General features: G+C 28.5%; 2 protein-coding genes across 3 annotated transcripts; both read left to right on the top strand.

The window, feature by feature from the left end:
* The first annotated feature begins 5,534 nt into the window (after positions 1-5,534).
* On the top strand, positions 5,535-7,909 carry LOC108858835 (transcription factor bHLH95). Its single transcript, XM_018632704.2, is given in 4 exon segments — positions 5,535-5,579; positions 5,582-5,863; positions 6,912-7,391; positions 7,478-7,909. Coding segments are annotated over 4 exon segments (912 nt in total). The 3' UTR covers positions 7,583-7,909.
* Positions 7,910-12,236: 4,327 nt separating this feature from the next.
* LOC108815336 (methylthioribose kinase) lies at positions 12,237-18,104 on the top strand. Of its 2 annotated transcripts, none has more exons than XM_056987916.1 (6): positions 12,237-12,449; positions 16,512-16,821; positions 16,900-17,074; positions 17,157-17,358; positions 17,448-17,662; positions 17,759-18,104. In XM_056987916.1, exons 1-6 carry the CDS (start codon positions 12,264-12,266, stop codon positions 17,925-17,927), a joined length of 1,257 nt encoding a protein of 418 aa, XP_056843896.1. In that variant the 5' UTR covers positions 12,237-12,263; the 3' UTR covers positions 17,928-18,104. The 2 variants fall into 2 exon arrangements, with proteins under 2 accessions (XP_056843896.1, XP_018443475.2); XM_018587973.2 differs by lacking the exon at positions 12,237-12,449 and adding an exon at positions 15,820-16,136.
* Positions 18,105-18,315: the final 211 nt, after the last annotated feature.

The raw sequence follows: 18,315 nt of genomic DNA, 5'->3' as shown, positions 1-18,315 counted from the left end.
TTAATTCGAAGAGTGTTTAAAAAAAATAATTACTTAAAAGAAGAAAGAAAAGGACACTCTTATCTTTGGCGATCAATGATTACATGCACTGAAAACCACACAGATAACGCTCACTTTTACCACCTGAGACAGTTAGGATAATCACAAGTTAATTAAGGATCCTTAATTCACATTTTTATTCTTTTCGAACCAGAGTAACAACTTTTTTTTTAATAAATGGTTTTAGTTAACAATATTTTTAGATAGTTCATACTCCCTCCGTTTCAATATAGTTGATGTTTTAGAAGGATAATTTTGTTTCAAATTAGATGATATTTTGAGATTTTAAGGTTAACTTTAATTTTATTGAAAATTGTTCAACCAATTAGATTTCATTGTCTTTTTTATTATTGGTTAATTGATTCTAAAGTAATTTTTTAAATATTTTTTTTTAGAAAAATATAGTTTTCTTAATCTTTGTGCACTAAGTCAAAACATCAAGTATTATGAAACAGAGGGAGTATTAATCAATCAAAAGACTACATAAAATATCAACTAATGAGTAACAAGAAACTAGAACGCGTCTTTAAGCAGTAACTATAAACTTTTGGCATTTTCCAATTTAACACTAATCTTCATCACCCGAATAAACATTTACGAGTATTAGATACGGCCCCTCCATTTAATAAAGATGCATGTTTTAAAAAGAGATTGTTTCAAAAAAAATCATTTTATATTTCAAATACATGTTTTACTCCATTTGTTTCATTTTTAATTGTTGTTTTAGGTTTATGTACACACGTTAAGAAAATATCTAATATTACATATTTCCAAAAAACATCATTACATATACATATAACTATATTTCAACCAATAGAAAAATAAACAGGAGAATATTGTTAATAAATTTTAAATTGAAATTCTTAAAAAACACTTATTTTTTAAAAAAAATTTACTCTTTAACAACAACTAAACTAAACGGAACGAGTATTAAATAATAATGATTAATGGAGAATTTCAAAAAATACCACTTTGTAAATCTTTAAAAAAAATTAATTGCACTCAGTGAATTCTTGTTGGTTTTAACAACTATGGGAAATAGAGAAAAAACTATGCATTTATAATTAAAATTTAATATGTTTTATTAATATGTGTGAGAATTCTAAAATATGCATCATTTTGAAAAACATGGAATATTGTCTATTGATTTCAAATTTATAGACAACTAGGTGCTTGGCTCTTTTTGTGCACATATATACTTCATCTGTTCTACCAAAAAAAATATACTTCATCTGTTCTCCTATATAAATTTTAAGAATATTATTAGATTTGTTCCTCGTTTCTAAAATTATGAAAAGTTTATATATACTACTATAATCATCTTAGTTTTCTGTTTGTAGCTCAATTTGTTTTATAAAAGGTATAAAACTGATAAATTTAATATATAAAATTTAAGGAAAAATTATTAGTCTAATGAAATTAACAATTTAATATATTATAAATAAAGTTTTCGTAACAAAGTAGAACTGTTTCTATTTTCTGAGAAAACTAAGGTTTTAAATACTCTTCATTTGAAAATTTTAATAATTTAATATCTAAAATTGGTGATTTTAAATGAAATAATATAGGTATGAGAAAATATAAAATTTGATCTATAAGTATATTACACCTTATATTTGTGTAAACGTGGTATAATGGTAGTTAAATTGACATTATTTAACTATTATGGGAAATCTCCATACATTTAAAATAGCAATACTTTTCGCATCTTATAAAACATTTAGCGAAAATATAGCTCTTAAGTGATCTAATTATAAGTATTGATATTTTTTCCACTTCAGATCTGTTATCAACGAATTAACTTGAAAATTCAGTAATATTACACTTAATCTTATTTTCGATTAAAATATCTTTACTATTAAAACAGAAGCACAACTTTGGATCTAACTTGCTTATAAGTGAAATATTTTCTTTTTAAATCTCTTTCTTATTATTTGAGGAGCACTAATGTAAACTAACCTTGCGAAGAAATTATTTTGTTGTCTATGTTTCGTTTTGTTTTAAATTAATAACTAATTTATATAAAACTTTTATTATTCTTATAGATTCACTTCAACGAACTATATTTCAAATACACAAAACCATTAAACAATTTTATATAAAAGCGAAGAAGCTTTCTTTCTATAAATATATAAAAATTTCGTCCAATCTTTCATTATATGAAATGCAATATTTTGTGATTATGACTTTTACTTTGATGATATTTATAGATTAAAAGTTATAATCTATTTAAATTCATTCACCTCGTGCAAGGCACGGGTTATTACCTAGTTGTATACTATAATAAATCCTCCTTGCACATTGATATTAATAAATACACATCCTAAAATCTAGCCTAATTATGAAATGTTCTTTTGGATCAATACATTTTTGGGCCACATTAACATAATATTTATCGATTTGATTTTTAACTATTTGCCTTTACTTTTAAAATAAATAATAATTTACTTTTATTTAATTTATTTTAGTTTATTTTAAAAATATATAATTACTTTTATTTATATTAATAAATTACATAAGATTTACTTGATTTTGTTTTTCAAGTATCTCAACACGTTTCGACGGTTTTGTTATGAAATTTTAATAAAATCTCTGTAATTTGTTTTGATTATTGTGTAGTATATATTTTGATTTATTTTTAATTATAAAAATGATTTGATGTAATTTAATAACTATAAATTTTATTTATATACAATATTTTATTTAATATGAAAACTTTTAAGTCTAAATGAAAGTAATTTGTTTATTTATGAAATATATGTACATAATCCATTAATTTAACTGATTTTCATATTAAATACAATTATTTTAGTATCTAAACCTGAAAAATAGTTATATTTATTTTCATTTTTCATAAATTATTTGAATGTTTAGTCAATTATTTGATTTATTAAATAAATTTAAATAGGATTAATAAAAGGGATAATTTGAAAATACCTTATTTGTGAAATTTGAGAAATACACTTCTTTTTTTTTCTTTTTTGAAAATTAGACTTTGTTATATTGTAATAAGACGTTTTACCCTTGTTATAATTAGTATTTTTTATAATCATACTATTAATTCAGGAAGTATATAAATAAATTAAACTTTTAAAATGTTATTATTTGTGTTTGTTGTAAATAAACGTTTTGAATTTTTTTAAACATATTCATGTTGTTGATTTTTGGTATCCTTACGATAGAAAGATGAATGGGTTGAATTATACATATAAGAACAGTAAAAAATATATTAAGAATTTATAACTGTAAGCATTCTTAAAAAAGAAAAACTGTAAGAGTTCTTACGTGCTCTAGATTCACAAAGTTCATAGGATCATTGTTTGCTGGTCAAAAAAGAAAAATAATAAAAAGAGAAAATATACATCAATGCACCATTTGCCTCTTATATTTCCTCTCTGGGTTTGTTTCATATGTCAATCATACATTGGAACCAAAAAAAGATCTTTCAATCAGAAGTACAGGAAATTCTCTTGAAAAAGAAAACTGAAGAACATTTTGTTTGGAAAGGTAAGAGTTTAAAAGATGCTTTTTCAAATGCAAATAATTCTAAAGTTATTTGTGTTTATTAAAAAATAATTATCAACATTGTAATTGGATATTTGGGTAATTTGACTTATTCATAAGTGTATTTTTCCAAAAAAATATATGATGGTATAGTTTTCAAAATAAAATCTTATATGAAGGTATTTATCCAAATTTTCCCTTAATAAAAAGTTATTAAAAAGTAAAAAACCTAATGTTTTACACTGTTTGGACACAAGATTAATTTTGTTTTTTGGAAAGATATTCAGTAGTATAATTTTCCATAATTATTCTTTAAGAAATTCTAATTCTTTTATTAATTACCATTGACATTTAATATAATATAGTGTATGCTTATATGTTAGTCCATATAAAACCTTAATAACTTAGAAACAATTTACATATTACTCCTTATAATTTCTGTGCAACCAAAAAAGCTCACTTAAAAACTATTGAAAAATCATATACAGAAATATTATGGTAAACTATAAAAACCATAAAATACAAAATTTTGTAAATGATTATTTATGTTAAACATAATTTTTGTTGACCAAAATATACCCCCTTTGAAAATATGTGACAGAATCTCATAAATACGTAACATTTCTTAAAACTCTTTTGAATTATATTATACCAAAACAACAAATCACACACTTTCAAACCTTAATTAAATGTATTTTATTATTTTTACTAACAAAATAACTCTTAATTTTCAGTAGTATTGACCATCACATATTAAAATTTAAACCGAAAAACTCAATGTAGCAACATAAACACTTAAACCAAAATATATAAGGCATTTTGAAAGAATCGGTCAAAATTTAGTAATTTCTTAAAGCCAACTCATTTGCATAATTACGTCATAAAACACAACGCGGAGAGAGAAAATTTCAAATTATCTTTGAATGTAACGTATATTTTTATATGTATCGAAAATGGATTTTTATAATTGTTTGACATATGTCAAAAAGTTTTAATAAAATTAAATGACTACTTTCAATAAGTTTAGTTTAAGATGAGGTTTAGAAATATTATAGTAGAATATACTATAAATTTTATGTAATGTTAAGTTAAATACATAACTTTACCAAATACATATATACAAGTGTAGAAACTATGGAAATGTTTTGAAATAAAAAAATTAAATCCAAAAGACTAACTAATAGTATACCATAATAATTTAGATATCTATAATAAAATAAGTAAACTAAAAATATCTATAAAATAATCAAACATAATTTTCATGTTTTATATTTATAAAACAATTTGTGTGGGACTTTTTAGGAATGACCCTAGTAAATATATTTTCATAAATTGAATACTTTTATACAAATTTATAAAAAAATACTAAGACAAATTGGAACTTTGGAATGAATTAATCAGAAGTTTAATATTTTAGAACTCAATTTTATTTTTTCAAATATTTTAGTACTCATTTGTTGGTATTTCCAAAGGGTAAAATTTATTCAATATATAACACCAAATATATGTACTTATTTTCTCAGTAATAAAAATTATGAGAGTTAAATAGGATTGATAACAACATTAGCACAAACCATGCAATAAACTTATGAAATTGGATTAATTTATCTTGATATTGGTATGATTGTATATACTAATAAAGTATACCAATTGTCTAAAAAAAAAAAAGCATGTATTTGATTTATCATAGTCATTTAATCGATATAAATATGTTTTAGGTGTAAAGAATTTCAGTAGTGTTTTCTTAAGAACTTCGTAAAAAGGCAAAAAGATAAACGTTTCTTAAACGTATATAATTTTTGGTTTTGAGTTCTTAGTAACGCCCCCGTGTTATGATTGTATTTTGGTGTTTTCCTATGAATTCACTTAACTTTTTATATATATAGTCTCTTAGTTTTCTTTCTTTCACCATCTTTAAACTTCTTTCTCTCTTTATATAAGAGATTCATAAAAGCACAATAAATACACCAAAGCAAAAAAAGAAGGGTAAAATGAGCATCCAATTCAATATGACTAATGCTCAAGAGTTGGGTCAAGAGGGTTTGTGTGGGGCATATCCAGTTCTGATGATTCTGGAGGGGGTTGCAGAAGAATCGAGAAACAACTACCTCTACCGCAACCTACGGTTCTGTTAGAAAATCCGATCTTGATGGATAAGAAGAGTGCAAAAGGAAAGAAAAGGACGAAAAGAAATGGAAAAAATCATGCTGAAGACTCACCTGATCATGAAATACATATATGGACCGAGAGAGAAAGGAGGAAGAAAATGAGGGACATGTTCTCTAAACTACATGCTTTGCTTCCCCAGCTTCCTCCTAAGGTATACACGATTTAGTAACAAGAACATAATTGATATTAGTGCATGTGATCGATTTATTTCTTCATTCCTTTACTACCAATCGGAACTTGTAGACGGTATTATTCTTTTTATTTGCTGTCTGCTGTTATGTCATCATTAATTACCATACAGTTAGAGCCATGTGTATAGTAGATTGAAAAAGGAAATTTCATTGTCCCCAAGTTTTTTTTTTAAATTTCCAGGCTAATTACTAAAAATCATCTATATATAAGTAATAGTTAGCTTCGATAAAAAAAATATAGGTACTAGTTAGCATATTTTCTAGTTAAAACTTAAAAAAAATTCTTCACTTATTTTAAATAGTTAATTTATATGCTTAAAATTATTGGATGTTAGTTTGTATGTGTTAGAAAAAAAAAGAATCCTAAGAGATACCAGTGTCTCAGCTCATATATACTATAATTTTTAATTTTATGAATTCAATTATTTTCCATGATTTAGATTTTTAAAATTTTTGTGAGAATTTAATTATATATATATATATATATATATATATATTATCTTAAAAATTATGCATCAGCTTATTTTTATAAGAAAATATTTTTATGATTTAAATTTAGGATATAATCGCTGTTTAAATTTTTTAAAATACATTAATTCTTTCCATCGACTCTCTATAAGTTTTTGCACGGTATTACATATGGTTCCCATCAATCTTATTATTATTATTTTTTTTTTCCCATCAATCTTATTTTTCTTCTCTACCGACTATTATATTTTACATCCAATTTATTCAACTGCAGGTTCTTGTTCCTTTTCAGGTTAAGTTACATTTCTATAAAATTTATATAAATAAATAAATATATCTGATATATGTCACTTAAGTTTGGTGAAATTTTGGCAAAGCTGTCAAAGCTTTAGGTTCCCTTTTCTTATTTGTCTTTGTCCCAGTTTTTCCCGTCTTTTGATAATTAATTTTCGTGGATGTTAGTGTGTCGGATATCTTACGTTATGTAAATCACATATATATATATATATATATTCTAATATTTTAACCAATGATCCATAGGCAGACAAATCAACAATTGTAGACGAAGCAGTGAGCTCCATCAAATCCCTTGAACAAACTTTGCAAAAGCTCCAAATGAAAAAGCTTGAGAAACTTCAATATTCTTCTGCTTCAAACACAACTACTTCTCCTACAACTCTGCTCACACCAATCTTAAACCATTCCCAAATCCTTCCCGTAGGTGCCGCCCCAGCAGATTGTTACTCTCGTGAAGCTTTCTTGGCCGATCAGATATCTTCTTCCGTCACAAACCTGCCTTACCCTTGTAATGACCCGACCGCTGCTTTCGATATTTGGTCCTCACGTAACGTCGTGCTGAATATCTGCGGGAATGAAGCTTTCTTCAATATTTGTTGCCCAAAAGACAAATCAGGAGTTTTCACTAATGTTTGTTACTTGTTTGAGAAGTACAACATTGAAGTCGTGTTTGCTAATGTCTCCTCTAATATTTATCGGAGCACCTACGTGATTCAAGCACAGGTATAGTATTATATATATCATTTATTATCATGATATGTGGTGATACAATTTTTTTTTATAACAACGGTTGTTTTGTATTGAAACAGGTAAGTCCGAGTTATGAGAATCAGTTACTGGGAGATGGATTTGGAGTTGGGGATATTTTCAAGCAAGCTGCTAATGAACTGGCCTTATATTTTTCATCTCCATGAATAATAAATGGCTGCTTCGGGTTGAATTTATTTTCAGATCATTCGAGGAATCTTCAGTTTTAAGTACTTTCAGGGTTTGTTTTTTCGCAAAGTCCCGGCTTTTTATCGATGTGCATGCAGAGATAAGTATGGACTTTGCATTTTAAAACCCATTATCAAAAGAAAAAAAAACAAAGAATAAGAGAAGAGATAGCTTCTTCAAACATTGTTGTCTAGTGACTCTTTCGGAAATTTTATTTTATTTTCTTTAACAGTGTATTGGCAAGTACTGTCCTATGGGATGTTGAAGTGCAATTTTCTTTCTGAGGGTTTAAATTTATTACTAGATTTCGACCCGCACAACTGTGCGGATGTTGATTTTCATTTTATATACATAAATATTTGGATTGATGATAAAGTAAAGAAAATCAAATGTTCAGAATTAAAATAATATAATTATATTTAATAAAGAATCAAATATCGGTTTGTTAACCAATCCGATTTTGTAGGAGTAGATGATTATATTAGGAGTGATATATTATTAACTCATATTATTAATAATAAATGAATGATAGTTGATTTCCACCGAAGATCCATTTTTAAAAATATCGCACATGAATTGAAATTATGAATTCTATTTTAATATATAAGATTTCTCATTTAACATCTAGATGCATTATTAGCAAAAAAAAGCCCATAGTTTGCCAAATATCTTTAAACTCGAAAAAGTGGCAAACAACATCCAGTACGTGTTTCCTGTCAAATTAAAAGCAATGTATTCTATTAAAATAGAGTCTTACTATATATCTATTGTTGGAATTTGTTTTTAATTTTTGGACCCTTACTAGAGAGTTACACATAATATTAGTTATCCGCTGCTTAATGAGTTAACCGATGTCATATTTGAATCATACTATCGTGTAATAAAACCAAACCAATGTTATGATTGTTAATTGAATTAATACTGGACCGTTATCTATTTTTCCTAATAATCAGTGATCAGGTAAGATCTAAATTGTTCGGAAGTCTTGAAACCAACAGCTTCCAACTACATATATCGCCTCCACTAAGTACTATAAAAGAAAATAAATTATATAAAATTTAGGCATATGGAACACTAGCTATAATGCTCATTATATCTAATCTATTAATTTACAATCATATTTCAATATATTCATAAAAATAATCATTTGAATTTGGACTTATACAGTTTTCCATTAATAATTTATTGAATATTAAATATATAAATCTGAAAATTCTGTTGCATTAATTCATTTTGCTTACCAATTATTCATGAATCAATAAACATGACATTTAGTTTCGAATACCAAATTTTATATCTCTAAATACGACATACACAATACAATATAATATACCTAAAATCAATTCACTATATCTCTTTACATTTCCCACACTACGTAAAACTATTCGAATATATATATTTTTTTTGACTTAAAAGAAAGGGTTAAACCCGGGTCACTATTGGAACCAGACCTAACCCCCGGGGGAGTCGCAAGCCCGCGGATGGACTCCTTCTCCTGGGCATTCAAATGGGTCCTAAAGTATGGACCCATATCCGCGTTAGGTGAATATAACAATGTGACTTAGTTTCGCATAGCAGGAGGATCGAATCTGAAACGTGTTAGCGTCCCAGGTCCGTCCACTGCCACTTGACCACAAGGCCCGTTCACTATTCGAATATTTTATTATCAAGATTTTAATGTATGCGATGGTAATTAATAACTGTTGCTATAAAGAATTGGTTTAACCAACGTTTTGAAAACTGGATAAGACATTGATTCGATATTGTAGCTAGGTTTGAACCGGTTCAACTGGTTTTAAGTTTTAAATTTAATACTAAATTAAGTAACTATATGTAAATATATATAATTATATAATTATTTTTATAAGAATTTATATCATCGTTAAAATCCAAAAATGATATGAAAAATAAAATGAAAGATTTAAAATAATATAAAACATAGTGAAAACTAATTTATTTAAAGATATATATTAAAATAATAAGAAATTTAAAAATCATTTTAATTTTTGCAATTTTTTTTTATTTTTAACTTAAATTTTAAAATACCAAATTTTAATATTAAACCGGAGTGGTTCGATTAGCCGGTCCAGTCCGTTTTTAAAACTACTGTATATTGTAATGAATAATATTATAATCTATCATGTATGTAATTAATAGATGACACATCACATGTTATTTCTAACCCAACATATAATCAGTATATTGTTACTGAAAATTATAATAGCTGCAAATTATGGTCAATGTTTATATTGTGTGGTTCTTTACCTATTAATAAATAATCAAAAATAAAAATAATTGATAAATAATCAATGTATTTGTAAAATATAAGGTTAGATGATATTTTAGAATATTCAAGATTTCGAACATGAAATATTTAAATTATGGTTTTGACATCGATTTACTAAAACAAATTCGTCCTAATATTTATATAAAAAATAAGTTTTACTAACAAAACAAATAAGTAACTCAACTGCAAGCCAAACATTCTACATTGTTAAAAATTTTTAAATTTAATAAAAACGTAAAAACATTTTAATATCATTTCACAAATAATAATCTTCGTTTTAATCTATCTTATTAAAACAGAAACATTCTGTTGGACCTAACATTTATTTTGTAAGTTTTTAAATTAAATACACTTTTATACTTTATACTTAAACATACATTAAGTCACCAATGTTCCTTTCTTTATACTACTATCCATGTTTCCAAACAATATACTTATTTTTATACTACTATCAATGTTTCCAAACAATATATTTTTTTATACTATTATCAATGTTCCAAATAATACAATAATTAATCTTAGTTATTTTATATCTATCATTTTCTCTTTAAAATTTTGTAGAAACGTCATAATTTCATAAATTGCAAAATAGTGAACTTTAAAATTTCGATTATAAGATTACAAATTATGAAACTATTACAATTTAAATCCAATTAGATTACATATCGGTCATCCATCAGTTCAATCGGTTAGTCTCGGGTTTTAGTAATTTTTTAATATGAATATTTTAAAAACATAAATTGAATTGTCAGATCTCCGGATTAACCGGTATAATCACAATCGGGTTGAATTTAAAAATACTGATTTAAATGCAAAAATATTTTAAATACACACTCTTTAAAAATAACCAAAATATTTGTTAAATTATTAGTGAAATTTTTCATCGTAAAATATCCCGCGCTTCAAAAGCGCGGGTCAAAATCTAGTGCGAATTAAAATCTAAACAAAAAGATTAAAAACAACATCTTTATTTGAAAATCATTTGAACAATCACAATTACTCAACATCAAAAGTCGTGATTCAAAATTGACGGACTCCAAATCAACCCAAAATTCTTTTTTTTATCTACCCAAAACTTACATACACAACATTGGTTATGCTACAATAATCTTTGTTTTCTTCACCAAAAACTTTATATTTTTCTTTATTTCTTGATCCTCTTTTTCTTTCTTCTATATATGATGGCTAACACTATTTTTTTTAATGACAAACGGCTATTCTATTACTCAAACTTGAGGCGGTCTGGGTAACCATACCGGAATAGAACAACTAATAAAAAGTAACTCTCTATAGAAGGATCTAGCTGTTTTAACTAAAAATCTGAAAATAGATTGTGCGCTCGAGGAAAATAAGAGATGTTGAAATCGAGGAATCATATCAGTAGCGTTTCTATCCTCTCCAATTCTGTGGCAAAGCTTGGCCAAGCGTGAGACACTTTGATATAGCAATCAGCTCCTTACAGTTTGTTCCGAAACTCTGGCATGTTGAAAGTTGTAGCATATTCTCCATCGCCCATCGCAGTTTTGGCTAACACTTGTTAGAACACAATTTTAAAAGAGAAATTGCACCCAGTAACTTAGAAAAATTTAAAATTAACTAAATAATCAAAAACACACACTCTCTCCTCTTTTTTCTCTTCATATCTCTTTCTACTCTCTATCTAGAAAACTAGTTTTGTTTTTTTTTTGGTTATTTGACAAATAACCTCATTTTAAAACATATTGCATCTATACTCTTTCAAGAAAATTTCCGATAATTTTCTTCTTTTTAAAAAAAAAACCGGTTTCCGAAACCAAAATGTATTCATTTGTCAAAATCAGAATCTTTTATAATGAAAAATATTTATCTTAAGTTTGTTGCGCGGAATGCACAAATTAGACATATTAATATTGTGAAATAAAATTTTTAATTAAGTTGAAGACCTTAGGAAAATTACAGAAAAGATTGAACTGATACAAAACAATGTGTGCACATCAAACCGAACCAAAATCTGTTTGAATGAAAAATATTGATCCTAAGTTTGAAATGCAAAAAATAAGACATTGTGAAAAAAAAAATTAAATAAAGTTGAAAACCTTAAGAGTTAAAGACAATTATAAAAAGATCGAGCTGAATACTAAACCACATCAAACCAAACCAAAAATGGACTTGGACTTAAGTTGATTGGAAACAACCCGGATAGAAAACCGAGTAAGAATTGATTTGGTTTGGTTTGGGTTTAGCACACACTAACGATCGGTTATTTAACGGTTCTTGAAAGGCTGCGTGAGTATTGCCGTCTAGGTGGTCACTCCATGTGATGATAGACTGCAAGATGTGAAGCCAAAAACAAATAGAGAATCTGCTTGAAACTGAAGCAGAGAGCAAAAGAGATGTCGTTCGAGGAGTTCAAGCCACTGAACGAGAAATCTCTCGTAGAGTACATAAAGGCAACGCCTTCCCTCTCCTCCAGGCTCGGAGACAAGTACGATGATCTGGTGATCAAGGAAGTAGGAGATGGCAATCTCAACTTTGTCTTCATCGTTGTCGGATCCACTGGCTCACTCGTCATCAAACAGGTTGCTTTCTTTATCTCACTTAAACCATAAGAGATTCGTTATCACCTGTAATTATCAGGAATTAGGGTTTATCTTTTGTAAAATCGAATTTTGGTTTTTCGATTTATGGGTATTTGAGATCAAAGCCTTCTATATGCAATCAGCAATCATATATGTCTATTAAAATAGAGTCCTACTATATATCTATTGTTGGAATTTGTTTTCAATTTTTGGACCCTTACTAGAGAGTTACACATAATATTAGTTATCCGCTGCTTAATGAGTTAACCGATGTCATATTTGAATCATACTATCGTGTAATAAAACCAAACCAATGTTATGATTGTTAATTGAATTAATACTGGACCGTTATCTATTTTTCCTAATAATCAGTGATCAGGTAAGATCTAAATTGTTCGGAAGTCTTGAAAACCAACAGCTTCCAACTACATATATCGCCTCCACTAAGTACTATAAAAGAAAATAAATTATATAAAAATTTAGGCATATGGAACACTAGCTATAATGCTCATTATATCTAATCTATTAATTTACAATCATATTTCAATCTATTCATAAAAATAATCATTTGAATTTGGACTTATACAGTTTTCCATTAATAATTTATTGAATATTAAATATATAAATCTGAAAATTCTGTTGCATTAATTCATTTTGCTTACCAATTATTCATGAATCAATAAACATGACATTTAGTTTCGAATACCAAATTTTATATCTCTAAATACGACATACACAATACAATATAATATACCTAAAATCAATTCACTATATCTCTTTACATTTCCCACACTACGTAAAACTATTCGAATATATATTTTTTTTTGACTTATAAGAAAGGGTTAAACCCGGGTCACTATTGGAACCAGACCTAACTCCCGGGGGAGTCACAAGCCCGCGGATGGACTCCTTCTCCTGGGCATTCAAATGGGTCCTAAAGCATGGACCCATATCCGCGTTAGGTGAACATAACAATGTGACTTAGTTTCGCATAGCAGGAGGATCGAATCTGAAACGTGTTAGCGTCTCAGGCCCGTCCACTGCCACTTGACCACAAGGCCCGTTCACTATTCGAATATTTTATTATCAAGATTTTAATGTATGTGATGGTAATTAATAACTGTTGCTATAAAGAATTGGTTTAACCAACGTTTTGAAAACTGGATAGGACATTGATTCGATATTGTAGCTAGGTTTGAACCGGTTCAACTGGTTTTAAGTTTTAAATTTAATACTAAATTAAGTAACTATATGTAAATATATATAATTATATAATTATTTTTATAAGAATTTATATCATCGTTAAAATCCAAAAATGATATGAAAAATAAAATGAAAGATTTAAAATAATATAAAACATAGTGAAAACTAATTTATTTAAAGATATATATTAAATAATAAGAAATTTAAAAAATCATTTTAATTTTTTTATTTTTTTTATTTTTAACTTAAATTTTAAAATACCAAATTTTAATATTAAACCGGAGTGGTTCGATTAGCCGGTCCAGTCCGTTTTTAAAACTACTGTATATTGTAATGAATAATATTATAATCTATCATGTATGTAATTAATAGATGACACATCACATGTTATTTCTAACCCAACATATAATCAGTATATTGTTACTGAAAATTATAATAGCTGCAAATTATGGTCAATGTTTATATTGTGTGGTTCTTTACCTATTAATAAATAATCAAAAATAAAACTAATTGATAAATAATCAATGTATTTGTAAAATATAAGGTTAGATGATATTTTAGAATATTCAAGATTTCGAACATGAAATGTTTAAATTATGGTTTTGACATCGATTTACTAAAACAAATTTGTCCTAATATTTATATAAAAAATAAGATTTACTAACAAAACAAATAAGTAACTCAACTGCAAGCCAAACATTCTACATTGTTAAAAAATTTTAAGTTTAATAAAAACGTAAAAACATTTTAATATCATTTCACAAAAAATAATCTTCGTTTTAATGCGAATTAAAATCTAATGAGATAGATAAAATCTAAACAAAAAGATTAAAAACAACATCTTTATTTGAAAATCATTTGAACAATCACAATTACTCAACATCAAAAGTCGTGATTCAAAATTGACGGACTCCAAATCTACCCAAAATTCTTTTTTTTTATCTACCCAAAACTTACATACACAACATTGGTTATGCTACAATAATCTTTGTTTTCTTCACCAAAAACTTTATATTTTTCTTTATTTCTTGGTCCTCTTTTTCTTTCTTCTATATATGATGGCTAACACTATTTTTTTTAATGACAAACGGCTATTCTATTACTCAAACTTGAGGTGGTCTGGGTAACCATACCGGAATAGAACAACTAATAAAAAGTAACTCTCTATAGAAGGATCTAGCTGTTTTAACTAAAAATCTGAAAATAGATTGTGCGCTCGAGGAAAATAAGAGATGTTGAAATCGAGGAATCATATCAGTAGCGTTTCTATCCTCTCCAATTCTGTGGCAAAGCTTGGCCAAGCGTGAGACACTTTGATATAGCAATCAGCTCCTTACAGTTTGTTCCGAAACTCTGGCATGTTGAAAGTTGTAGCATATTCTCCATCGCCCATCGCAGTTTTGGTTAACACTTGTTAGAACTCAATTTTAAAAGAGAAATTGCACCCAGTAACTTAGAAAAAATTAAAATTAACTAAATAATCAAAAACACACACTCTTTCCTCTTTTTTCTCTTCATATCTCTTTCTACTCTCTATCTAGAAAACTAGTTTTGTTTTTTTTTGGTTATTTGACAAATAACCTCATTTTAAAACATATTGCATTTATACTTTTTCAAGAAAATTTCCGATAATTTTCTTCTTTTTTAAAAAAAAACCGGTTTCCGAAACCAAAATGTATTCATTTGTCAAAATCAGAATCTTTTATAATGAAAAATATTTATCTTAAGTTTGTTGTGCGGAATGCACAAATTAGACATATTAATATTGTGAAATAAAAATTTTAATTAAGTTGAAGACCTTAGGACAATTACAGAAAAGATTGAACTGATACAAAACAATGTGTGCACATCAAACCGAACCAAAATCTGTTTGAATGAAAAATATTGATCCTAAGTTTGAAATGCACAAAATAAGACATTGTGAAAAAAAAAATTAAATAAAGTTGAAGACCTTAAGAGTTAAAGACAATTATAAAAAGATCGAGCTGAATACTAAACCACATCAAACCAAACCAAAAATGGACTTGGACTTAGGTTGATTGGAAACAAACCGGATAGAAAACCGAGTAAAAATTGATTTGGTTTGGTTTGGGTTTAGCACACACTAACGATCGGTTATTTAACGGTTCTTGAAAGGCTGCGTGAGTATTGCCGTCTAGGTGGTCACTCCATGTGATGATAGATTGCAAGATGTGAAGCCAAAAAAAAAATAGAGAATCTTTGAAAAAAATAGAACCTTTTAAAAACTCGATTCATCGCAGTCATCTGCTTGAAACTGAAGCAGAGAGAGCAAAAGAGATGTCGTTCGAGGAGTTCAAGCCATTGAACGAGAAATCTCTCGTAGAGTACATAAAGGCAACGCCTTCCCTCTCCTCCAGGCTCGGAGAAAAGTACGAGGATCTGGTGATCAAGGAAGTTGGAGATGGCAATCTCAACTTTGTCTTCATCGTTGTCGGATCCACTGGCTCACTCGTAATCAAACAGGTTGCTTTCTTTATCTCACTTAAACCATAAGAGATTCGTTATCACCTGTAATTATCAGGAATTAGGGTTTATCTTTTGTAAAATCGAATTTTGGTTTTTCGATTTATGGGTATTTGAGATCAAAGCCCTTCTCTATGCAATCAGCAATCATATATGTCTCTGTTGTCTTAAAGTTTGTACCTTTGTCTTAAATTTTGAAGAGATTGTAACTCGAAAATGATTCACTTTGTCGTCACTGAAACCTATCAATATCTGTCTCTGTTGTCTGAAAGTTGGCACCTTTATCTTAATTTTGAACAAAGCTTTGATCTTTCAAGTAACTCAAATCGTTGATTAATTATGTCTTTTTATCTTTCTCCATGTATCTCTAAGTAGGCGCTTCCGTATATACGGTGTATTGGGGAGTCTTGGCCAATGACGAAAGAGAGAGCTTACTTCGAAGCAACAACTCTGAGAAAGCACGGAGGTTTGTCCCCTGATCATGTTCCTCAAGTCTACCATTTTGACAGAACCATGGCTTTGATCGGAATGAGGTATCTGGAGCCTCCTCACATCATCCTCCGCAAAGGACTCGTTGCTGGAATCCAGTACCCTTTCCTTGCAGAACACATGTCGGATTACATGGCCAAAACCCTCTTCTTCACTTCTCTCCTCTACCACGATACCACAGAGCACAGAAGAGCAGGTTCCAGACTTATTACAATCAACATTTTGGTGTTGCCTGAACTCAGATAATCTAAATTTTGTGTCTTTTTTTTTGTAGTAACCGAGTTTTGTGGTAATGTTGAGTTATGCCGGTTAACGGAGCAAGTAGTGTTCTCGGACCCATATAGAGTTTCTACGTTTAATCGTTGGACTTCACCTTATCTTGATGATGATGCTAGGGCTGTGCGTGAAGATAGTGCCTTGAAGCTCGAAATCGCAGAGCTTAAATCAATGTATGTCTTTGGCTACCATTTTCCAGAGGATTTCCATTACAAATCTACTTCTAAACCATTGTGTATTCATTCTGTTTGTTAGGTTCTGTGAAAGAGCTCAAGCTCTGATACATGGTGATCTTCACACTGGTTCTGTAATGGTTACACAAGACTCAACTCAAGTTATAGATCCTGAGTTTTCTTTTTATGGACCAATGGGTTTCGACATTGGAGCTTATCTTGGTAACTTGATTCTTGCTTTCTTTGCACAAGATGGACACGCGGCTGAGGGAAATGATCGGAAGGTAAGCTTTTTTTTTTCTTTCTTCTCTTCATCATCAACAACACTTTTACAAGTACATGAGTTTAAATGAGAACACATTGAGCAATGCAGGAATACAAGCAGTGGATCTTGAGGACCATTGAGCAGACTTGGAATATGTTTAGCAAAAGGTTCATTGCGCTATGGGATCAAAACAAAGATGGTCATGGAGAAGCATACCTTGCCGATATCTATAACAATACCGAGGTTATGCAGCTTGTTCAAGAGAACTACATGAAGAATTTGTTTCATGACTCGCTCGGATTCGGCGCCGCAAAGATGATTAGGTGAGAGAGATTGAATGCAAACCACAGAGATTTCTTTGTGGATCTTGAAAATCTTGTTGATAGTTCTTTTATCTTTTGGTTTTTGGTATATGATAGGAGAATAGTGGGAGTGGCACATGTGGAAGACTTTGAATCGATCAAAGAAGATGAAGAACGAGCGGTTTGCGAGAGAAAGGCGCTAGAGTTTGGGAAGCTGCTTCTCAAGGAAAGGAGAAAGTTCAAGTGTATTGGTGAAGTTGTTTCAGCTATTCAACAACAAAGCTGAGGCCTACCTGTCTTTTTGTATTGTGTGTGTTCTAATGATAAAGAAACAAAAAAAAAACAAAACAGATGTTGAAACTGGAAAATCTCTTTGCTTTGGTGATCTTCTTGGTTGGAGTTGTTTGCCATTGCCAAGAATGATCCCATTTTTAAAATAAAATGAGCACAACATATTTTGTTATTTGTAATTAATAATATCCAGAATCAATTAAGAAGGAATGTAGAAGGTATGAAACAAACAGAATCAAAGATCAAAGAGCACATACTGCTTCAAGATACACAAACGAGGAGTGAAACTTTTGAAAGAGACGACATGCATGCAGGGAAAGGCACTGCTTTGTATGTTTTCTTGAGACTCAAGGTATTCCAATTAATTTTATTTAAAATAAAGA

This window comes from Raphanus sativus, chromosome 1, assembly GCF_000801105.2.
Source record: "Raphanus sativus cultivar WK10039 chromosome 1, ASM80110v3, whole genome shotgun sequence".
NCBI classification, from domain to species: Eukaryota; Viridiplantae; Streptophyta; class Magnoliopsida; order Brassicales; family Brassicaceae; genus Raphanus; species Raphanus sativus.
This window is presented reverse-complemented; position numbering and strand designations above follow the sequence as displayed.